This window comes from Acyrthosiphon pisum, chromosome X, assembly GCF_005508785.2.
Source record: "Acyrthosiphon pisum isolate AL4f chromosome X, pea_aphid_22Mar2018_4r6ur, whole genome shotgun sequence".
In the NCBI taxonomy this organism is placed as follows: Eukaryota; Metazoa; Arthropoda; class Insecta; order Hemiptera; family Aphididae; genus Acyrthosiphon; species Acyrthosiphon pisum.
Window position 1 is genome coordinate 33,778,044 of NC_042493.1, and position 27,100 is coordinate 33,805,143.

A 27,100-nucleotide genomic window follows, 5' to 3' on the forward strand; every position below is an offset into this window, starting at 1 on the left:
GATACTACAAATTTCAGCATCGCATTACTATGCAGTACGCCAGTACCTACTACCTACATATCTTTACTAAGCGGAAGCTTTTAGAAGTATATTTGATACTTAACTAAAACAAAACGAAGTTTGAAGCAGATTATTGAAACCAGAAAAGTTATGTATCTAATGGCATTACATAATCTATATTACATGATCTATAGTACCTATTTATAATCAATGGCATAATATGTTAATAAAATAAAATATTATAATCTTTGAATATTTTACAATGGATATGCGTACAGCTTACACATATAATATTATGTGTATAATAAGTATACTTATATATTATATTTTACGTATTAGGTATCTATATATAAATTATAAATTTCATAATAATATATTATAACAATCGTACAAAAAAGTCATACAATTCCGGGGCGTGACATAGTACGGAGAAGTGGCATCGACGCATCGTCACGCACGAGCCTTCGCCGTGCGCAGCTCGTAACAGAAACTGCATTTGAATAATTCCTAGCAAGGTTTACAAAATATAGATTAGAGACGAATAAATTAACGCATTGAGCATCTGCTTATCGGCCGTTTAAGTGGGCGTGAATAAAACATATAGATAGGTAATACAAGAATGAATAGACCACTCCTTTATTCATATTAAAAGATGGGTCTGGAATAATGTACAGACATTTTTTATACTATACATTTAGCACACTCACTCCAGATAAATGTTCAGTCTCGACCTATAAATTATGGTATACTATACAATAGGAATCCATTCTTATTTTACTATTCACAAATAAATCTTTAAGCTGTAACACCATTTCATTAAGAGGACGCCACACTCGCATGTGTTGTCTCCGTCTTACAAACACGTAACATACCAAATTTACGGTTATAAATTCAAGTTTTATGCCGTTAGCTGAAAAATTAGAGTGAATCGACCTATGATAAAACTTGATGGACGATGGTAAGAATATTATCTGTGTTTTATCGGAAGTTTTTTTTACGATATTTCAGTTTTTAAGTGAGTTATAGTGTGTATAATAAATGTAAATTAAAAATGCTCATAACTCTCTTAAAAACTTAATTATCGTAAAAAACTTCCAACAAAACACCGATAATGTTCTTACCATCAAGTTTCATAATAGGTCAATTCACTCTAATTTTTCAGCTAACGGCATAAAACTTGAATTTGTGAGTGTAAATTTGGTATGTTACGCGTTTGTAAGACGGAGACAACACATATGCGGTTGTGGCGTCCTCTTAACTGTATAAAATATAGCACCAATGCCACCAATCATTTAGGCATAGAACAGTGAATTCCAAATATCACGGATTGCTGGATTACCACTACTTACCTATATAGGCACAACTTGAAACAATGTAGGTACTTAAAGGGACTCAATATTAGTTAGATATTTAATAGAGATTAGAGAATAGTTAGTTAGATATTTGCATCTGCAAATTTAAAGTTAAAAGCTTACATTAACTTGTATATAAACTCAATAGAGCATCGACCAAGTATTAAATAATGACTATGAGGCAAACAGAATTTAATAAATTAAATATTCATGTTTACGAAAAATCATACAAAAATAATATTCTACAATACATCAACAAACAATTTCATTTTTTTAATAACCACCTACCTACTTAGCAAGAGTTTAAATGTCTTACTTTATTATAGATAAATGATTTATACAACGCGGACAACAGAAAAAACACATAATTGATAATTCACAATGTGAACAAAATTTAATACTAATAATAAATATTTGAGAACGGAAGGTTATAGATAGAAATATATAAAAAAAACGTAATTCAACATTCAGCTTTACTAAAAATGTCTACCGACTTTTCTTGAAATAATTATTAAAACGCAACACCAAATTTCTATAGAATTGATTTATTATCAATTTTAAAAGTTAGAATATTATCCATATAATATAGATGACGGGCCTTTAAAAAATAATCTTAAAAATATATGAATTTTCTTTTTTGTAGACAAGTTCATATTTCGTCAAAATTTAATATTTAAACAAAAATGACGATTTTACAGTAGGTAGTTATTTTGCTGTAAAATAATACTATTATAAAATATTATTAGTAAGGACTTTTAAGTTTAAAATGCAATATTTTCATCAAAAATTAATTCGACAAATCGTATTACTAATTGTGTAGGGGGCAACCTGGTTTGAGGAGCCGTGACTGATCGACGGAGTAGTGAGTGTCGTCAGGTATTGCCGGCTGTTGCTGGCGTACGGTTACTGACCCGGCGATGTACGGCCGTGCGATGATAGTGGACTGTATATTATATGAGAACGGAAAAAGTGAAAGTGAAAATATCACAATACGCTGAAAAGTGTAAGTAATAAGTATAAAATAATAAATATTTGTTCCATGAAATATCGATGGTAACAATACGCTAATAATTCAAATAATAGTATAACAACAAAACGGCGCTTATCATAATAATATTATTATTATATAATATATACTATCGCTAGGTAATCAACATACGGCAATGACCGGTGGATCAAGGAAGGCACGCGGGACATCGATGGTCGTGAAACGCGACCTTGACCCGATCTTGGATAAATTAGCTTATTCAGCATATTATTATACATATTTTTAATTGTGTCCGGCGGTGACATCTTATCAACCACCAACACAATAATAAAATAAATGACGTGAAATAATTTAGTAGTCATTAGAGCATCTTCGCTCAAAATTCTTGTCGTGAGCAATGATTCATTATTGAATTTAAAATTAATACATACATTACAGTGACTTATTCAATTACGAGGTACACTCCACACCTACATTTAGTACCTCCTTAGTTCAGCAGAGCGGTTCCCTATAATATTATAACTATATATATTTAGTAGGTATTTACAAAAACAGTATATGTAGATATTATATAATTTAATATTTTAAAAACAATTTCAAATATACCTATCAAATTAGTTGGTATAATAATCAAGTACACATTTTCAAGTGCAATTTTTGGACTTTTTCAATTTTACTACAATTTCGTTGATTTTACCCATTTATAAAACAATTTATACAATTTTTCAATTTTGTTCACCAAATTCTACTTTGGTTTTTGTACTTATTGGATCCAAATCGAAGAAAGTTTGAATACAACCATTTAAAACAAATACCTACTTTTAATCCAATTCAATTACGTTTGAGGTATATGAAGTACTCAGCAAAGGAATTTATTTTTTGTTTAACATGTAAAATATTTATTTATTTTCTTTATCTAATTAGGTGAACAAATTATCAGTAACTATAAAATATAATGGGTATGCAGGTTGTTTATTTATTCACCATATGTCGTTTCATTTAGATTATTTCTTAACTTTAAATACTAAAAGTTATAACTAATTATTAGTTAATCACTCGTTAGTCGTTAACTTGTTAACTAACAAGTAACATTTTTCAAATGAATGGGGTATTGATATGATAAAATGTAATTCAATAATTTATTATTGCAAGTTTCAAGTTTCTGCGAATAAAACTTAGTAGTGTAGACATAATAATAATAATAAAAAAAAGCAGCTAAGTGGATGACGCTCTGCTGTACAGTAGGTTACAAGTGGGTCATTGTATAATGGGTTTTATTAGACTTGAATTCAATGATAAAATATCATTGTATAAGAAAAACGATTCTGAGTGGAGACGGTTTGTCAGCCTGGATATTTTATATTGTTATTATTTATTTTATCATGTGAGTTGAATTAATATTATAATATTATAATTTTTTATTTGTTTCTATGGTGATATACAAAGCGTTAGAAATTAAAATTCCATTTTTAGCGTTTTTTCGTAATTTTCCGGTGGTTTTTCAGGTGGCATTAAATAACTATTGAGAAAATGGGAATATGACCTCTTTAAAATACCATCTTGATTCAATTTGCTAAAATATAAGGTACTATATGTTGAAATCGAAGCATTCCTTCTGGTAGAAATTTTATTATATTTGAAAATTAAATTATATTACAACGAATATATTATGAGCTATATAATTGTACAGCCATAATTAATTATTAATTAAAATTAATATCCATAGTGTTTCCTATAGACATCAGTATTTTTATAGGTGATGATTTTAAGTATGTTTTATAAACATTATTGATTAAAAAACTTTCTTGATTTCTCGAGGATTTGGTATTAATTCGAAAATTTAATCGTTCCAATAAAATAAGTCAATCTATTGAGTTATTTAATAATTTTAATAAAAATGAATAATGAAGGATACTTCTCCTTGTGTTATTATAAGTTATAATACTATATAAATCTTATATTATTTACTATAATTAGGTTAGATGTACTATACATTGGCCAGATGTGGTAGCGCTATATAAAAGATTTATACAAAGTGTGCTGCAAATAGGTACTACCTAATAGGAATGTATCATAAATTCATAATATTTTAAATATAATATTATTTATTATATATACAATATGATTTTAAATATATTTAATATTTTAAATTATTGTATTTAAGCTACCTATTTATTTACCACGAACCTAATTTATATCTAATATTGTGCATAGCGCATAGATATTAACATATCAATTAATAAAAGTTAGATGCCTAGGTACCTAGTAAATATAGTAATAATATTTATGATGAATTTTTTTAATTCATCTTGTCGGTATTATTAAACGTTCATGTAATGTGTACCTATGCTTATATTAATTAGGTAGGTACAAGGTCTTACACTCGAATGCCAAAATATTTTTCGGGTTTTAGTATAATTTGATAACAAGCTACGTGCGATTATCAAAAAATTTAATTATGTTCAAGTCGGTTTTGTACGTAAATAGGGAAATACGACGAAATTCCGAACAGAATTAATATAATATTAAAATATATATTATGGTCATGTTTAAATGCGTAATAACTTACCAGCATTGCCAGTTTTAGCGTTGAGCTTCTGAGATTATTAATGTTACCATATTATTATGTTATTTACGTGTCTGATAAATTTATAGAATTACTTTAGAATGTCGCCAATGTATACGATCTCGTACGTACAACTGTACAAGCATTTTTTGGTTTAAAGACGTCAGATGGTGAAAATGTCACAAACGCCTTTCTGTCAAGCGATACTTAATACAACGTAAATAATAACTGTACCATCTGCCAATAAATATTGTATACCTAGTCAGTAGAATTTATTAACGCCCACCGACGTCCATCATTACCTATAGGTATGTCGAAATAGGCCAGTCTCTGTGTCACTTCCTGAGCTAGCTCTGGTGGCAGCAATACATTTCTTTGTTATTTTTATTTTAGTTTATTTTTCACTTTATAGTTATGTTGGTGAACCAAGTACAACACAGTATTATGTGTTGGTCAAAATAAACACGTATGCACCATCTTATCGGATTCTGGCCTAAAATATAGGCAGCCACAAGTTTTTTTGACGTAATCAAACAAGTTTTTGATATTTTTCTCTATCAAATATGTAAAAACCATAAAAGATGAAATAATCGAACAACACATTTGAATCTAATTTGGTGGCCGGTGGGCACCTCATGGGTATTAGTGTATTGCTATCTTACAAAGTGGTAGGTATATTATAAATGTATAACTTATTATTAAACTGAGGTTTCATTTTAAGGATAGGTTATATGTGAAAGTATAAACTACGACAGATTGTGCTGAAAAAAGCTGATTTAATAAGAAAAATAATTGTCATATTCTGTTTCAATATAAGTGTGTCCACATTTTAAATTAAAATGTCTATAAAAAAAAATAATTACGTCTCTAAATCAATTGTTTACTACGGTATTTCATATTAATGTAATTCGTAGTTTGTACATTATAATATTGTTTTCTTAGTTTTGGACGTTTTCGCCATGCGCATTACGTCAGCTAATTTCTATATAGATACCTTCCAAAGAAGTATAGGTATTAGGCTAAATTCAAATAATTCGATAACATATTTTGTTGATAAGCCGGTATTTTGCGCAAAACAAATTATCACCTAAATAACTTATTATTCGAAGTTAGGTATTTCAAAATGACTCGTTGGAAAAACGTATTATTTTTTTTCGTACGTTTGTTATGTTACGAGTGAAGAATTACAACCCAAAATATTTTTATAGATAAAAATAATCGATGTCGGTAGTATAACGTGATTTTTTGGAGCAAAAATTATAATTATCAAAATAAAAAAATACGTATAGGTATGAAAAATGCACACCTATGTTTCTTTTGTTAAAATAAAACTAAATTTAAAGAAAATTTTCATTTATTTCTTAAAACCAATAAAATCCTAAAGAACTAAGAAAATTATTATTTATGTAAATGAATTCCGATTGTGAAAAATATAATGGTTCCACTAAAGGTTCCGGTTCTTAGATGTTCTGTAAGAACTGGTAAGTTCTAATTTCGTGCGGTTAGCTTTTAAATTACTGTTATATTAGAGCAAATTGATTATTTATCAAACATAAAAGGAAGTAAATTATCTGTGTTTTCTAAAGGGTTTTTTGAAATGCTTAATTAAGCAAGGTATGAGCAATATGAAAACTTAAATATTTAAAAAAATATCATAACTCTCATAAAAATTAAAATATCACTGTGTATTATAATAATTACAATTATATCTATGTATATATCTATATAAAGTTAATACTACTAAGTTGACACACTAATAGTATTTATCTTTAAGCGTATGTAAAAAATCATTTCCATAATTAATTATAAAATGATCTATAATATTATAAGTATTATACCATATTCATCAGCACTATACTAAATATACTAACGTATTTTTAAAAATATTATATATTTTGATAACACCATCGAAGGACATACCTTTAATATATACGTTTTACAGGAAATCACTAAATGATTTACAAACAATTAATCTAAAATATAATCATTTATACTACCTATCCATTTCTTATTTAAGAATGTTTATTTGTAATTTCTTCCTTAGTTAGGTTTCATACAGGTACCCACATAAGATATACATTTATAACTATCTTTAGGTACTAAATACTAAATAGTAAATCATATAATAGTATACAGACTCCGTATGAATATTATGTACATATATTATTATATATATTAGGTATATTTCTATAATGACTCAAATTTCAAGTGTCAAATTTTAATGTTATGTAAGCTCTCCAAGTAGATGTTTGTCTTTATTACAATTTCATATTATATTGTTACCCATCAGATATACCACATAATATAGTCTATAATATAATATGCATAACGCTACAACATTATTGGTGGTGGGGGACACTTCATTCTTACTCGAATATGAATTCAAGGCTTATTGGCTTTGTGTTATAATATAACCATATAGGGCACGGTCCAAAAGTCCAGTACTTACGTGGTTCGGTTAATTAAGTAATTTGTACGAAAAAGTCTGCGACGTTATAAGGCGCTCGTTTATTAATTTCCTCATCGCGTGGTATTTCAATTATATATTATAGTAGGAGCGCTCTGCGCTGGTTCACCAGTACCTACCGTATGATATAATATTACGAGTATAGATATAATATAGTATATTACGCATTACGGTGGTGTCAAATACCTTGCAGTTTAGTGTTGTACTAATAAAATATATATTACAAACACACGCACTTATATAAATAAAAAACAATATTATAAGCAATCACTATCGGATAGTATTTCCGAAATTGTAAATGTGGGTGAAATGGCTGACAATGTTTTTTCAACAAATAATAATGCCAGTTATAATAAGAGAGATAACATTCATTTATTACTTAAAGAGGCATCATTACTGTTTGTTAAAATAGGTACCAATATGTAAGAAATTATCAATACGAACATGGGTATGTGTGAGATAGATCGGCCGATTGACATATTTCGTCATTGAATAAAGTTAGATTGAATAATGTAAAATTGTTTGTTTTAAATTTGCGTATGGGAGCCGTATATTTGGTTTCAAAATCAAAAGGAGCATGGACCCAAAAAGGTCGAAAACCACTGGTATAATGGATTGTATTAAATATGAATTCAACGATACCATATAATTGTATACCTACGAAAAACGATTTTGAGTGGAGACGGTTTATCAGTCTGGATACTTTATATTGTTATTATATTTTATTATAGCGTGTAAGTTGATTTAATATTATAAATTACAAAAATAACTAAAATCGTTATTTTTATTTTTATTCGTTTGTATGGTGATAAGCAAAGCGTTGGAAATTAAAATCCCATTTTTAGCGGTTTTTTTGTAATTTGTCGGTGGTTTTTCCCGTGGTATTAAATAACTATTGAGAAAATCGAAAAATGATATCTCTAAAGGACCATCTTGATCCAATTTTCTAAATATAAGATACAATATGTTGAAATCGAAGCACTCGTTCTGGTAGAAATTTTGTATACATGATAAAAAAAAAAGTAATAAACACCATTGTAAAACCAATAGATCCCTCGCTCCGCTCATAATCTAAAATGTTTGTATATATAAGTAAATGTATGCCAGTATATTATCGGTATGTGTACCTATATAATGGCAAATATAGGTATAGTGTCCTTTTATTTTTTTCTTAAAAATAAAAACTTGAGAGTTGAACAATATTGACCACATTATTTTTTTACATTAAAATTGCGTGACAATATAATTGTATCTTCATTGTGAATATAGAAGGTATATTAATATATTATCACCAAAAATTATGATTAGGTATATAGTGTATTATACTACGACTATCTACCTACGATTTTTATTATGTTATGATTTATGTCGTAGGTATGTATATATTTATGAGCCATACCTAATCGGTAAAATACTATAATGATAATATATGAATTGGAAATTTCTTTGAAAATTGTACAGCTGTAAAATTGTACACCTATATACTCAGTGGCGTGGCGAACGGTAATTTCAGATTTTTCTTAAATAGGTGAGTGGGTGGTACCCAGTGGGTCCCCTAGTAAAATATGTAATATGATATTCTCAATAGTCAGTCAATAACGATCTGAAATATAATTAGTTATATTATATTAGTACATTATTAATTATTATGCATCATTACTTGGCATATTTGTAACTTGTTTAACTCTCCACTGTATATACTGCTTTCCAAAAGAGATAAATTAGTTTTTTTATTTTTAAGTTTCATATTTCTCAACATTGCTTTCAATTTTATTAAAAATTGGCATAAAATAAATAATAATACATAATTATTGATTTTTTAGTAGATGGTACGTACTGAATTTTACATTAGTGTAGCGCAAAAAAATTTAATTTTACAAATAGAGTATCTCCATTTAATTTAGTTTTGGTGCTTTTTGTATAATTGTTTTCAAAAATCTTATATCGTCACAAAAATTACATAATTAATTTTTATAAAATTATTTTAGTGTAAAGTCAATTATGATAGACAGTAGACACAAAGACGTTGAATACATTTTCATGTAGGCCTATACTGTATGTCATTTTAGCTATGAAATTAAGTAAACACGCAATATGTGAAAATTCAAATCAAATAACTAAAAAAATATGAAGTATAGGTACCTACCTATATCCATGGCATATTAATATATGATATATCTACTGCTTTTTTATCAATACTCTATATGTCTATATAAATGTGTAACACGCTGCATTCTTTTCTTAGTCTTAGACAACATTTTATAATATCCGAAAATTAACTGATCGATAAGACAACGGACACACTCGGGTACTGTCACATAATTTGTCGATTACCAACCGCGGATGGCCCTATAGATGGCTGCATACTAGTTGCGTCCCAAAGATAACTACGAAAAAAATTCTAATCCGATTTGCGGCCTGAGTTTATTTTGGATACAGACGAGTTGCGGCCCGGGATTTTTTAATTCAAGATAATTTCATCTTGACTGATAAAATATAATCACAGTATCCATATTTCGTTTCCATAAAAATGTAAAAAATAATGTTGATCGACATTGATATACTAAAAAGATTAGTACAACATAATATAATTAACTTAAATACTTGCAGAACAAATATAATTGAAAAAGAAATATTTATCAGGAATGTTTAAAAGAAGACCAAATTGACAAACTTGAATTTAAACAAATACTATCCTACAAGTTTTTACCAGTGCCATAATACCAATGAAGTTTACTCAATTATACTAACATTGTTAACTTTAAAATATCATATACGTTTTTACCAGTGCAACATTTTTAAATAAAAGCAAAACATAATTTTTAACCTACCTGCAGTATCTACTGATGCTGCAGACAGTCTTAAGTCTAAATACAAATGTGAAGGAAAATGAGGCTTTTTTTATTTTAATTTACATATTTCAATTAATTTGATCTTAAATTTCGGGCCGCAATTCGTGTGTAACCCAAAAAAACTCTGGCCGCAATTCGTATACACCCCAAAATAACTCAGGCCGCAATTCGGAAGAAATTTTTCCTCGGCACGCAATTAGTAGCCACCCCTCTAGATAACCACACCTTTATACTACAGGAATCCTCATAAGTATAAATTAACATACAAATTTAAGTATATTAATTGTAAATGTATTAATGATATCAATAGTATGTATGATTGTCTCATACGATTTATTATATTGCAGGTATCGGTAATAGGTAATACTCATTTAAATTATGCTATTTAGATAATATAACCTGTTAAATATAGTCTATTTTTATATCATACAACCTAAATAAGAAATTATATTCAATAACGAAACTTTTGTATAATTTTATACGACTTTAGGTACCTGATTTGGAATGCAAAGTTAGTTAAATATCCAAGTTAAGCCTACTGTTTTTTTTTTTTTTTTTATTTAGATGTCGATAGTTAAAAGCAGGGCTTAAAACCGGTAAAAAACTGTAAATTTGAGAACCGAAAACCGATAACCGCTTTTAGTTTTGGAATGCTGGAAGCGGTTATTGATTATCGGTAATCAAGGTAAATATCTAAATGTTAACATTAAAGCGGTTACCTCATATTTTCAATCCTGGTTTTATAACCAAAACCTATTCCCGACCAAAAAAATTAACGGTTTTTTCGTGGAACTTAATACTTGAATTATGTCATGAATCATGATTACATTAAAGTTGAATTTAATTTTCCAGCTATTTTTATATTTTTTTCCCCAATTAATTGCCGTCGAGTATTGCTTATTTGTTTTGAATATCATATTATGTAATCACATGTGTCAATGTATCACTCTTAGTGTCATCTTGGAAAGTTATTATATTTAATTTTGGTTTTCTACAGTATAAACAAGAAAATTATAAAAATAAAATTTTTTATGCAATTTATTTATTTAATTTATTAAGATCGCCATTATTTTGATCAGATGTTTAAAACTTTAAAGCAATTTGAAAAAAAAAAATATTTCAATTGAGGGAAATCGACCAAATTAAAGAATATTAAGTTTTTGATTTTGTAATAATAATAGTTATGTTATAAACCCACGAATGCCCTAAATAAACTGTTTTAAAAATATGTTTAAAAAATTAAAAAAAATTATTTTTAAAAACCGGTGTTTGAAATATCTTTAAAGAAACGGTTACCGGTTACCAAAATATCAAAATTAAACGATTGCCGGCTTTATTGATAACGGTTTTAAGCCGTGGTTAAAAGTGCTGGATTCACCGTCAAATATGTGCAAATTCAGATTGATGTTTTTCATATTCATTCACATGCATTCGAAGGCACTTTGAACGACCCGCACAACCCCACCAACGATGTAGGTAAATGCTTAATAATAACTCCCTCTCCAATTATGATGACAGTAAGACGAAACTTACCAACTGGAACTGAATTATATATGATCTATAATTATTAAACTTAATTTTAATTTTATATTCATAGGTTTTTTCTATATTTAGCATACATATTAGTTTTTATAAAATTGTGTTTGTTTGTTACCATACGAATATATTATAATATATTATTAAATATAATATTCTTAAGATTTATTAAAAGTTAAGGTATACATACATAGTTTATAACTATTCACATAGTGATTCGTAAATTTTGTGGCTGGGCCAGCGTTGTACGATTTTGACTAAAATTACTAAATACTAAAATTTAACTAAAACAATTTGTATTAGTATGTTATACTACTAATTGTTACCCGTATTACATACAGGTATTATATACGTATAGCAATCGGCAGTATTTTGAAATCAGTTAACTCTTAAGTTGTCAAGTGCGTATATATAGTCGAAGTCAGTGGGAATAAGGAAAGCATGGAGTTATACTTCCCATTATTTGTATACCTACTAACACTATTGTGGAGTCAATACTCAATATAGTTATTGATAAAATAATAAATATCCACTTATATTTTAAATTTTTTATAACAAAGTAAACTATTAATAGTGTTATCCTCTGTAATTACCGATTTAGAAATAAAAATACTGCTGACTTCCAAGGACCCGTCTCGTTTTTATTATTAAAATTATAACCTAAGAAAATCTAGGAAAACAGTTTTTAACAATATGTCGTATAATTTCTGACAGCTCTCTGTTTTTAAGAAAATACTTGAGATGATCTGCCCCTGATTATGTACAATGATCAATAATAAAATAATATTAAATACCTAATAATAATTAATAAAATGTACACAGGCTCAAGAATGTTTCTATACAATTACAAATATAATTATATAAATGTAATATGTATATAAGTTTATTATGATGTAGGGGTATAAACAGCCATGAAGATTGAGTATTGAAGTAAAAAAAGCGCATACGAAATCGTGCTTAAACTTATTAACTTATATTATAATGTATCTAAATTCGAAAAACACGGGGCCTAATTGATCCTTAATCTGGATTTGTTCAAAATATACCTTCGCTCAACTATGACTGAAGACCGACTATCAATTTTTTTTAGATTTGTTGGTTATAAAATTAAACCTTCCTTTGTTAGAAACCGATTTTGCGTAAAAGTCTCAGTTTTTCTTCATTTGATAGGAAACTATTCGGAATTTTTTATTTTTTACGGCCCTAAATGATCAACTAGATTTACTTTCCTATCAGAAAATATGTTGTTGAAAATAACTGAAGCATTTTTACTGCCCCCCCCCCCCCCCCAAATAAAAAAAATACACACATCAGTGTAAGATCAATAATCGTTCCGGCGCTTCGCTCAGAATCAAAAATATATATTTTAAATTGAACAATTTATAATCTACTACTTCATAATTACATTTCAATAATATGATCAATATATTTCATTTATTTATTTTATTAAAATTAAAATTTGTAATTTCATTATAAATTAAAATAAATAATAATAAAAAAAAAAAAACACACATTGTAAAATCAATATATTCATCGTTCCACTCAGAATCTAAAAACATACATATATAATGATGTCATTAATTATTTAATCGATGGTCATCGAGTATGATTGTGACGGGAATTATCGCGTATATGTATTTGTACCATGACAAAAATAAAAATGTTTATAAATACGGCTTATATTTTTAATAAATATTTATGGGAATAGTATGATTTTGGTCGAAAATAGATGTGTTCAATGAATTATGATCATTGTGAATAAATTGAATATTTATTATTTCCTATAGTTATATTCTACAATATAGACCAGGGATCACTGACTGGTGGACCACGGTCCGCATCCGGACCTCAAACACATTTTTTACGGACCCTAATAGCTGCGTAATTATAAAAAAATATATAATATAGTTTTTACATTACATTTTTATAATAAAATTACGAAAAAAATATTTTCCAATATTTTGAGTATGGTATACATATATAATATTTTATTCGTGTCTCCTTCACCGAGCGTTAGGTGCAAAAAATAATTCCGAGAAGTTGATTATTTGACTGATAGGTAGGTATACGTTATTAACGTTAGACCCACGTGCCGCTGTGTTATCGTATGTAAAAAAAAACGAAATCTAAGAATTTCCAAAGTACGTTATATTACAACTTAGTAGGAATGTTATTAATTGTTAATGCGTGCAAAAATTCATTGGGTATTTAAATGTGTTTTGTGTGGGAAGTTTGGTAAGTTTCAAAACGGACCACCGTAGAAATAAGTTAGTCACCCCTGATATTGACTCTGGACTTACGTTTTTACTTACGTAACACTCAACCGTTACATTATTATTTTGGCCAAGTACCTACGAAGAGAAGTTCAACTTTAAAAATACTTATAGTTATATGGGATGACATGCCGTACCTATAATAATAACAAGTATTTTTCTATATATATTTCATAAGATTTTTTTTTAAATATCAGATGTATAATATAAGTGTATGGGAAAATTAGAACTATTCAAAATATTAATTTATCTTACAAACAAAATAGGAGTATATTGTTATAAAACTATAGGTCAATGGATAAAATTATATAAAAAAGTATTTTAGTATATATGTTGTTTAGTTTTTAATGGTAAAATAAATTTTTATTGTAATTTAATAACATTAATTTCACAAAAATATGAATCGCTCATAAAATATAACCAAGGTATTTTGTGAATATTTGGCTTATAACATTAAATGCTTTCTGCGGATATACTACATGGAAGGGAAGCGTTGTATTTTATGAGTATGTTTTTAATTATAGAATGTATTTAATTTAATGACACAATACAAATTGTATTAGGATTTTTTGATAAGTATCCGAATATTTCGAATATTTCACTCTCGCTCGCATAACTGTTGTCCACGATTTCGCTAGGTATGATATTTTGAACACTAGACTAAGTTGATTAAGAATTTTAATAGAAGAATTCGTTTAAGTAAAAATATGGTCGTAAATATTTTAAATGTTTAATTGTTATGCAGGTCCATAGATATGAAATCAGTGCAATGTAGCACCCTAAGGAAGTTGACAAGCATATTTAAACATCTAATAAAATCTCTCAGTTACAATTTATAAATTATATTAGGTACATTTGATGTACTGTTAAGAAAAACCCATTTAAAGCACATTATATTTATTTGAAATATTTTATAATATAATATATTTTTGTAAAGATTCAAACCTCGAAATAAAACATCACATTTCTTAATAATATTTTTCCGATAATGTAAATTGTCTAGTATGAATCTACATATTATATTAAATACTTATACATAATAAATAAATATCTTAATATCAACAATTGTAACTACATATACGGTAAATAACGGACAGACGGGGTCACGTGGATATAAGTTGTTCTAAACTTAAGTATAAAAACCTAAAAGTTTTTTTATATATTTTTTTAAATATTTTAAGTTATACAGATAATATTACATTTCAAGATGGAAAGGTGGCGTTTGAATTTTGGAAAGAGGGGGGTTTGAGTGGGCTAACCTATGATTTTGACTCCCCAGGCGGACAGCGATCGAAATAAAGGGGCTGATTAGTTAACTACGTTAAAGTCTCTCGTATTTTATGTATAGGTACTAATAGGTATTACTGTCCATCTAGTGTCTACTTAGATATTTTAAATTAAATACATATGTATTTTTTTTTAATTTTCTGCTCCACAATCAGTTAGAGTAAAATAGTAGCTTTCATTTGTAAAAAAAGGAAGTTTAACCGCCATAAAAAACTTTTTACGAATGGTATAAAATTCGTAAGTATTTAAAAAAAATTTCCCGAAATAAGAATTTGAATAAATTTACAATCATACGAAAAAAATTGGATAAGCACGTTCGGTCAACAACTCTATATATAAATACTTAGGTAAAATGTTTTTAACGGAGATACCACATAAAATTACAGCATTGTTTTTTTTATACAGGCACCTCTTGTAGGTACCTACCTATTATCAAATATATAGGTATAATATAATATTAAAAATTTAGCTCAGATATGACGTTAAACTACAGATACCTATATAGTAAATCTAATCTTTGGTTAGAATGACAAAAAATAAAATTATCCCACCAAATTCCTTAAATTACGTCAGTATAGTGGGGTACCTATCAATGTATCATATAAAGAGTCGGACTACGTTGTGGGTAGCTGTGAGTTTCACAGTGAACTTGTCAACATAGTAAGCCAAACGAAAAAAAGTACACACTGCTGCAAGATGATGGACAACAAATATTTTATGATATTCCAAGTCTTTTTCACTTTTGGAACTTTGAGTTCGTCGGAAAATATTTCAACTTATCCGGCGTGTGACAGGTAAAACAGGTCTTAAATTATAATTTTATTATATTTGAATTCCGTTAACTGCGTTCATTTGGATCAAGACAGCAATTTTAAGATTTTTTAAACCAAATAATTTTGTGTCTATCATTTTTTTTTTTTTGGTGGTATAAGTATATTTATAATTTAATATTCTATTTTTTTTAACGTAATTATATTGTCTTTTACAATTTAAATGGCACTTGTTAGAAATGAAAATTATAATTTTTTTCGCCATGGACATGGTACTCACCGGGTTTGTTCATCAGGACATATATATTGATAATATTGTTAATTTAAATGATATTGAATTACCTAGTTAATGATAGAAATAATTAGTTTACTTAAGACAAATTAATTTGATATACAAAATTAAATAAATGTATAGTTGTTAAATCATTATAAAACCAAAAAAAAATTAGAATTTTTTATAAAATACATTTAAATTTTTTTTTTTTTGTGAAATAAACCCCGTCTTAAATGATATTCTATGATAATAAAAGATTTCACATGTTTAAATGTAAAAAATATAAATATTTATCATTTATAAGCTATTAGTTATAAACTTATAATATATAATTTGTATTCAAAAATAATTTTTTGGCAAATTCTGAAAAATATTTTATTTTATTTTATCACCACCTGAATGGAAGTTTTTTAATATAGGTAGGTGCATTTTATATTATACTGTAGATACTCTTATGCTGGGTTGCATGAAATATTGATTCATTTAATCGTTTAATAAAATTTAACCAATCATCCACGGGCCACTAATTCATGTTTAAGTAACAATTATTGATTCAATAAATGTTTTTAGTCATTGTTCATGCAATCCGGCATTAATCCTTCCAAAAAAAAATTAAACATAAATATCTGATTGATATTCATGTGAATATATTTATATTTTATACTCTATACTATAACAATTACAATTATATTACAGCAATACATCGTTTTGTGTTTTCAATAATATTGTATTTTATTTAAGGTGTTCCTATAAAGTCGGTTAAAAAAAATATCATAATAAACAATATGTGCAAATTGTACACAATTTTACTTAACTTCTAGAAATTAATGTCAGTCAACCTTAAGATTTTTACAGAATTAAAATTGGTCAGGTCAGACTCAATTTTTTTTTTCACAGCGATCGCAAATTTTTTTTAATACGTTATTTGGTATACTGTCATATTTTTATTTTTAATGGATTTGAAAAAAAAAAAAACACTTTTAATAATTGTATTTTAAAATATAAATAAATGAATAAAAATGTGTATTATTTTAATACCTATTAAATATGAAATATAAAATAAATAATTTATTCGATTTTAATTATATAGAAAATAATATAATGAATAATCTGAAATATGACTGAATAATTATTTTGAATTTTAGCAAGGTTTACTAAGATAGTATTAAATTAGTAGTAATAAATAAATAAGTAACAGTTAGCTTAAAATTAATCTAACGATATCTTAAATTCCATTGTGTATATAAAGTCAAATGATATACCTACGTAAAAGTTTCAAGTTCTCACGATTATTATTTTTAAATTACAATAAATAATAATTAATTCTTCATTTAAAAATTTAGTTTTTTCATCATTTTAAATTAATTAATGTCTAAAAAAGAAAATTGTTATAATATTTTTGGTTAGATTTTTGGGTTTCACTAAGAAATATAATAATAAATAGATAGTTTTTACTATCTATGAAGAACTCCGTATTCAATTTTAATGCCTTACCTACACCAATTATGTTTGTATATTATATTAATTTAACAGCAAAATATTTAAATTTTTTTTTGTATTATTGACGAATTTCTTTATAATTTAACATTAAGATGCTCATTACTCGTACCTAGGTATATAACTTGTTTAATATTTTAAACAAAATTTAAAATTTAAAAGGTGTAATATCGTTGTGCATTTAAGCTCAATGATATAAATTTATTAATAATGAGTAATTTTATAAAAAATAAATTACGTCCAATGTTATACAGGGCCATTCCTCGGAGTCACGGAGTGTGTTGTAGAATATCCCGTGCGCATATTATTGAACAATAATATAAACTTTTATAACATGTTATTAGTATTTTATGATCTGTTATTATCATTATTGTGGTGAATTTTACTTTTTCCGTTATAATCATGCACGATTATAGATAGTAGGTACCTGCCTATTTATATATAATATAAATATATCATATTATGTCATATACTAATGCAGTGATTCATAATATTATATACACTCCTATACTCTATATTATATGGGACTATATCATATTATTATCTTTAGCTCATTAATTAGTTGTCACTTGTCACTGATTTTTTGAAAGATAATGCACCCAAACAAATAATAATTGAAATAAATAACGTAATGGTATGCATAAATAAAACACTTTTTAAACATGTTCTCTTACATTTCAGGCGGTCACATTACAGCCTTCACAGCCACACCCATAAATACATAAAGGCTATATTGAGCTAGATTTTCCAGATATTTTTTTTTAAACAATATACACTTTGTTTTTTAAAGTTTTTGTACAACATGTATTTATAGTTTTTGTTTGATACCATAAAACTTGAAGAAGGATTATCTTCATAAATGACACAATGTCTTATATAAAAAAATTAGTTAATAGTTTGAAAAAGGACATTTAAATTTAGTTACAGTGAATATTATCAAGATAAAATTAATATTACATAGTAGATTAATTAAAAACATTTAAATTTTTGTTAATATATTTTTGTTTCAGTGAAATTTTCTGTCACGGATCTATTCTGCATACCGTACAGATGTCTAAGATATTTCATGATTCTAAGACTTTCGTGGACATGAAAACTAAATGCACCCTAGATGATATTAAAAGCCGCTTCAATGAAATAGATTGGAGCAAAGATCCAAACAATGTAAAACTGAATAAAACCATCAACGACTGTTTCGAAAAAGAAGATTCTGAATTGGAAATATGGAAACCTACTGATTGGATTAAAAATCCAAAAATGTTTGATAGCATTAAGGATAATGATTTAAAATGTTGGGCATACGGATTAAATAATAAATGGTTAGATCTCGGTAGAAAGATCAAAAATGACGTCCGCTTAAAGCCCTCAAACTACTCATTGATTTACGTCCCTCATCCATTTATTATACCAGGCGGTAGATTCCGTGAAATCTATTATTGGGATTCTTTCTGGATAATTAGAGGTTTACTAATATGCGACATGCATATTACTGCAAGAGGTATGATAGTTAATTATATCTCAATGATTAAAACTTTTGGTTATGTTCCAAACGGTGGTAGAATTTATTATGCAAAGCGATCTCAACCCCCCATGATAATACCTATGATGAAAAGTTACATAGATGCAACAAATGATTTCCAATTAGTAATCGATAATATTCATACATTGGAAATTGAGTTCCAATATTGGATAACAAAGCACAACGTGACAATAAATAAAAATGGGAAAAACTACACCCTTGCGGTTTATAAGGATTATACAACAGGACCGCGTCCGGAATCATACAGGTAAATTCAGTTTTGTATTTCATAGAAGTTATCTCAAATTTAATATGTGGGCTTATAAATATTAATTGATGTTACTGATTATTTCTGATTGAACACTAGCATGGGTGGAATTAATAATTCACGTTTTGTTATCATTTCAAACTTATTTAATTTTTCTGTGGGACTGACCTATATTAGGTACTACCTATTTGCCTACGAATCATACATATTTAATTTGGGTTATTAGTTAATATCTACATTTCAAATTTTTATAATACCAAAATATGTTTTGTATAACAGGGAAGACTTAAATAAAACAAAACACTTCAAGACTGAAAGTGAAAAAGAAAGTTTTTATTCTGAAATCAAGGCGGCGGCGGAATCCGGTTGGGATTTTTCGAGTCGCTGGTTCATCACGAATGGAACAAATGAAGGTGAATAACTTTAAAAAATGTTGTAAATTTAAATGATGTTTAAATTGTTTTGATAAAATATTTAGACAAAACGATATGTCATTCCCTCAAAAGTATTTTTCTCTATCTTTTTTTGTCATGGGTGACTTAACTCTAAGATTACTTAAACACATAAAAAAAATGATTTTGCGTAAATGCATTTTGTCTATGTTGCGTGTGAGCCAGAGAGAGAAAGCAAATAGTGCGCTGACAGCCTCTTAATGTATATAGCTCTAACAAATATGTTATATAACATTATATCGTTATTTAATTATAAATTTGATTCGAGCATTAATTGTAGCTCTCCTATTATAAATATTGCTTAATTATAACTATATAATACATTTGATCCAAACTAGTTAACATAAAAAATCTAGTATGTAGTGTTAAATTCAATAATTCATTCGGAATACTTAAAAACTACCTAAATATTACAAACTACCAATGCATGTTGGATTTATAATTATTAATTTCATATTTACATTACTTTTACAGAAATATACGTATTTAAAATTGTTGATTAGGTATTTGTCACAAATATAAATCTAAATCCATTTGAATAAAATAATGATAATTTGGTATGTCAACTATAGTTTAAAAATCGTACCAAGCATCATATATTACCTATTAAAGCCTATAGGCTAGACATTATAACGACTTAAAAATTAAAATTAACTTAAAATTTTCACTTAATAGTAACTTAGTTAGATAATTTTTTCATTTGTTTTGTAACTAATTTTTAACTTAACTGTTGTATTCTTAACAAACTTAACGTGTTAACTTCGAGCTAATTTTATACAGATTTAATTAAATTAAGTTAAATTATTAATTGTGTACTAATAATTTATTTATAATTTTGTTGCGTTCTGATGTATTAGATGGGTATTATAATTCATAAAAATGTCCAAGAATATTAATGATTTGTGCAGATAAATGATTATTTTCTATTGATGTATAATAGGTATTACTATATATTAGGTATGCATGGTATAATATAGTCATATAGGTAGTTATAAGTTATAAGTGTATACAAATAGGGTAAATCTGGTTATGTTAGAACTCGGGGAAACAGAAATAGTTGCGAGATATTGAGTATTGCACCTACATGGCCATTTGTTGTCTCCGTCTTAAAAGCGCGTAACATAACAAATTTACGCTCAGCATATTATCACGTTTGGCTCCGTTAGTTTAAAAATTAGAGTGAACTGACCTATTATTCACGTGAACTGCTGAGCGTAAATTTTCAATGTTATGTACTTGTAAGATGGACATAACAAATAGTTTCAGTTTTAGCATCCTCTTAATGTAGTTATAATATAATGTTAATATTATTACTTCAATGGGATTTCATTTGAGATAGAGATGACAAAAAAATTATCGATATCGGTATTCACCAAGGTAATAAAAATCAACTGCAGTGTATTAGTACTTAATACATACCTACTACGAGAAATAACTACTTGAACATTATGAAATTTTAAACAAAATATTTACTCTTCACGTAAACGTTTTTATTTTATTTATGTTGATCTATTCAAGACCATTTTTCCTTATTTTTTTTAAAGCGTTTCAGTGGAAGAAAATATAAACAATATTTGTCTATAATTCAGTTTATTTTATTTCAAAAATATCATGTGCTTTAAAAAATAATAAAATATCACTAATTTATTGAAAAATGTTAATGATCATAAAGTCAAATATATTTTAATTTTTATCTCATTTCAATAACTTGGTGTGACATTATTTGTAGGCTAAAAATATTTGATTAATTTAAATGGCAATTTAAAAATTATAGCCAATACTATAATAGAATTTATAATTGACGAATAAAATATGTTACTTATAACATTATCATAAAATATATTATAAAGGTTGTAAATACATACCTATCAAAGTTGTATTTCTGAAAATTTTCAAATTTTATAAAAATGGGAGCGAAGTAGGTATGTAAATTAACGCAGATGACAAATTAATCTTGGATAAAATGAATATAATATATATATATATATGCACGTCATAAATAAAATGTAAAGTATAGTTAATACATTTTCATAGCCTTCAAATAGGTTTTCAACTTTTTTCTCTTTTCGTGCACGATTTCAACATAGTAACATTTACTACATATTTAATGTATAGAATCTAAAGATTTATTCGAATTATAGTAGATTCTATACTTTTATCTTTACTTTATGACTCTACGGAGTAAATTTTTCTAAACCATTATTACTGCAAGTATTTTTGCGGCAATGTTATGTTGCAATGGTCTGCTTGCCTTTAATATATTCAGCCCCCCCCCCCCCAAGTCAAAAGTTGAAATTGTGCCTATGATGAAGCATAATATTAGTTTTATTTTATTTTTATCTGTTATACACATTACACATAATTAAACCTTGATCCCGAATTTGATAGTATACGACGTCTCAATGAATAAAATATAATTAGGTTCTTCAATTCTGATCAAGATAATATAATATGATTTTCATATTCCCCACATTGGTTGGAAAATGATTTAATTTTGTTACCTATTATTTTTATATTTATTTTTTTTATCTAATTTACATTAAAAAATGTTATATTTGAACTCTATGGTAAACGAGCGATGTATTAAATATGTAAATATATTTTACGTGTGTATCATTATAAAATGGGTAAGGGAGTGAGATAAAGTTTCACTATGTTGGATAATAGGTATTGTCTTAGGTTATGATGTGGTAAAAAACGTTGAATACAATAACTGATATTATTGTATGATTGCAGGAGACCTCATAAATACAAAAACGAGGTCAATCGTCCCGGTTGAACTTAACGCATTACTGTATTGGAACGCAAAGACATTGAGTGATTTCTACCGAGTGATGAATAACACCGTCAAGGCATCGATGTATGAAAGTATTTCTTTAGAATGGGAAGAAGCAGTAACCGCCGTTTTATGGGACGAGGAAGTCGGTGCTTGGCTAGACTTTGACATGATAAATAATATTAGACGCAACTATTTTTACCCCACAAATATATCGCCCCTATGGACTGGTTGTTATTCAAAAAACAATAAGGATTACCTTGTAACAAGGGTTATAAAGTATATGAATAGAACAGAAATACTAAAAACTCCTGGGGGTATACCAACCACCCTCAGGGAATCCGACCAACAGTGGGACCAGCCGAATGCATGGTCCCCACTTCAATACATTGCAGTTATGGCTTTAGAAAACACAGGACACAAGGATGCAAAACAAATTGCCTCTGAAATCGCCTATAAGTGGTTGTGCACGAACTACGTGCCATTCTATAATGAAACCAAAATGTATGAAAAAGTAAGTCAGATTTGATGATATAACTGAATAACACAATTTATCGGGTGGAAAGGGGATACTGTGCAGTATAATCAATATTATTTTGATTTATTATAAATAAGTACATCTCATTAAGATGTCTTTGACTATCAATTTATATTTATAATTTGCGACGATCGTAATCATTATAGGGGTATATAATTATTTGAGAAAAATGCTTAAAATTGTTAAAAAAATGTGAGCACAAAAATATTGATTTGTCTGCAAGACAGTAATTGTAAATGGTTTAGGTGGTTTAACTGATAGGCCGGTTTCACGTGAATTGTAGACTGCAGGGCCTAAAATACATCTGATTTCACACACTTATTAATTTCACTGTTACTTTCGGGCTTTGACAGTTTTCTATAGTAAAAAAAACTTAAGGGGGCTGTCACATAAAATACCTCCCCCCCACTTACCCTGGGAGTGAGTTAGGTAATTAGTAAATTAAAAATATTAAATGATTAATGTTTGTTATTTCTACAAAACTAAAAAAACACGTTATAAAACTTGGGATACACATTTGTCATTCAGGGGACACACTTTGATTTTCAGGGGACATAGTATTTTAACCAAGGCTGGGCATTAACGAGTTAAAAAGTTAAAATTAAGTTAATAAGTTAATTTTATATTAACTTTTTAACTTAACTAGTTAATTTTGGATTTTCATTAACTTAACTGTTAACTTACTAAATTTCTTTTTTAATTAACGTGAAATTAACGAGTTAATTTTTCATTTCAAGAAGTAAGTTAAGTTAGTTTATTTTGTTTTAATTTTATCATATTTCACTACTTCAGTATATCTCGTTTTCATGTCAAAAAATATTTACCGTGAATTGTTTAAAGTAAAAAATGTATATAATTCGAATTTAACTAATATGGAAACACTGTATAAAATATAAGCACTATAGTCTATAATTTAGTTTTGGTTTGGAAAAAATTATGTATATTAGCGTTATATAAACAAATTAACTTTTTTTTAACTGAATAAAAAGTTAACAAAAAGTGTGTATTAACTTTTAACTTAACTGAGTTAACCTATAGTTAAATTAACTTTTAAATTTTAACTTTTTGTTATTGGTGCATATTAACTTAACTTAACTGAGTTAAAAAAAATCATTAACTTGCCCAGCCTTGATTTTAACTCCTGGTAGATTGTACATTTTTTTAACACTTGTTACTACATCTGTAGACTTATTTAAATAAATCATATTGTCGTTGGTTATCGTGTACACTAATTTGCCAAATGTTTTGACAGTACCGAGTGGATGAAGGTGGCCAAATAGGAAAAAGTACAGGGGAGTATATAATCCAGGACGGATTTGGTTGGAGCAACGGTATTGTATTGGAATTCCTCCAAATTTACAACTCCACGGCCTCAACAAAAGATTGGATTGCAACTGCACCAACCTGCGATGAAGTATTGAAGAAACTAATAATTGAAAAGAATAGTAATAATTCAAATAAGGAATATAATGATTATTGTGAAAAAATATTAAACGGTACTAATATATAATATAAAAAGTATAATGCTTTTGATTACCTTAACTCAAACTACAATTGGAAGAAAACTCTAAATTTATATTTTTCAATATTATTATTATATTCATATTTTGTTGCAACTTACTTGTTGAACCTATATTATAAATATAGTATAATATTAATCAACGAACAAACAAATTTCAAATTTTCATAGATAATTTTAGTAGGTTTATAATAGTCTATCAATATTTGATTTTTAAATGAAACGTTATCGTATAGTTTTGAGTAATTTAAAAGTTTTTTTGAATGTTGGTTTAGAATACTTAAATGTGACGTCAGTCTTAGATTGTTAATTAGAATTTAACAGTTTTGTTATAAATATTTTATGAATCAGACATTGATTTTTCTCTACATATCCAAATTGGTAAGTTTTTTTAACAAATATCTGGAGCTAAAAAATAAGTGATAACACATTAACAATAGAAATGTATATACAGTGTATTTCAAATTGTATGTGAAAAAATTATCTACCTATGCGAAAATGGTTTTGATTCATATTATCATCTAGATTCTAGACAAATTACCTAAATATTAAATAGGTTTTTATTAATCAGAAAGCGTATCTATGAAGTGTATCATTTAAGATTAAAATGGAAATTATTTTTTAAATAACATTAATATCCATGTACAGATTAATTTTGAATGCACCACTTTTTTCGTATTGTCATTTATAATCATCGATGATAACCTATTTTCCAAGTTAGAGTATTAAATGATTTTACTTATAATACAACTATGAAAATAAAATATGTTTGACAAGTCGATGCTGCTATGCAATATTACCCGTACCTACCTATTGTAACGACTGTTGGTGATGAATGACTATGAACGTTCCTTGATAAAAAAAAATAACAATTTATTTGCTATAAATAATAAATGAAAAAAAAAATCAAATATGGGGACGCGTTTCTAGCTCAATGATATGAAGCGGAACTCTTAAATGTATGAAAAAAATTAAAGCGGACTCCGCAGCCTGCGTACAATACCAATTCGAGCACTGATTATCATGATGAAATTAAGAAAGCGGGTAAAACACAAATTGTTATGGACAATTCTTAATGACCTAATATGTAAGAAATGAATAAAGCATTCATAATTAATAAATTGATTGATAAAAATGGTATTGCGATTACAAACGGAAAAAAAATATTTATGATGGTTGTTAAAAAAAAAATATCAAACAATATCAAACAAAAAGGTTATGAAGAAAAACCATGGGAGGATAATACATTTAAATGTAATCACCACATTAAAACATTGACAATCACAATCCAAAGATTTTTTATATCTTTAACGAAATTAGACACGTATTTAATCTTTAAATAAAACGTTTAGTATATGTACTAATATATACTTAGTGAATTAACTATAACATAGACGCTGAGAGACATTGTGAGGTGCTCTGCGAGCCATACTTACAAATTGTAAAAATATTTTAATAATTTCATTTTCCTTTGAGGCATAACACCAATTATAAGTGTGTAGGTATCAGAGTGATAAATTATACTATTATCGCGACCGATAATAAAAATTAAACATTTTTCGAAAGTTTTGTGTATTCTTGTTAATGAGCGAAAAAAAAAAGGGTTTCCTAGTTTGTGTAAAATTGAGGTGGTCCGTGACCTATAAAATATTGTACTTGGATCAATTATTTTAAATACTTTCTCAAAGGATCTGTATTTAAAAGAATATAGGATTATCAAATACAAATTCTTTTTAGTTTATATATTTTCTATTTTGATTTTAATTGTGTAAAATAAAAAAAAATATGTTGAGAATTTATATAATAGGTAGAAGGAGTTATTGTAAACTATAATACTCAACCTCGAAATCTAAACATCAACAAAGAAAATAGATGAGTGTTTTATTGTTACATATTGATACGGTGTACCTATAGTTTATGTAAAACATAAAAATCGGAATTAGGTCATTTGAAGTGTTGTAGTATATGCATACCTACAATTTATAAAGATTGTATTTTGGCCACACAATTATTTTTCTGCGCCAGGCCAAAATATATATATATTTTGTAATTGTTTTTAATGGGCCGTTACGGTGACATTTATTGTCTTCGTCTTACAAGTGCGTAACATAGCAAAATGTATGCTCTACAGAACACGTTTATCTCCGTTCATTTAAAAATTAGAGC

The 27,100-nt window shown here is 27.2% G+C and overlaps 2 protein-coding genes across 2 annotated transcripts in view; one reads left to right on the forward strand and one right to left on the reverse strand.

Annotated features, from left to right (window-relative positions):
• The window catches only part of LOC115033096, a 78,270-nt gene that overhangs the window by 26,469 nt on the left and 24,701 nt on the right, over positions 1–27,100 (reverse strand). The window lies entirely within an intron of this gene.
• On the forward strand, positions 18,845–25,072 carry LOC100571987 (trehalase-like). Its single transcript, XM_029485806.1, has 4 exons — positions 18,845–19,649; positions 19,929–20,062; positions 22,838–23,391; positions 24,668–25,072. The coding sequence occupies exons 1-4, from the start codon at positions 18,913–18,915 to the stop codon at positions 24,923–24,925; spliced, it is 1,683 nt and encodes a 560-aa protein (XP_029341666.1). The 5' UTR covers positions 18,845–18,912; the 3' UTR covers positions 24,926–25,072.

Bases quoted from the DNA above. Each gene is read 5' to 3' on its own strand.
- LOC100571987 (XM_029485806.1), top strand. From the start codon at position 18,913: ATGTCTAAGATATTTCATGATTCTAAGACTTTCGTGGACATGAAAACT. The intron at 19,650-19,928 runs GTAAATTCAGTT...TTTGTATAACAG, and splicing joins CCGCGTCCGGAATCATACAG to GGAAGACTTAAATAAAACAA. The intron at 20,063-22,837 runs GTGAATAACTTT...GTATGATTGCAG, and splicing joins CACGAATGGAACAAATGAAG to GAGACCTCATAAATACAAAA.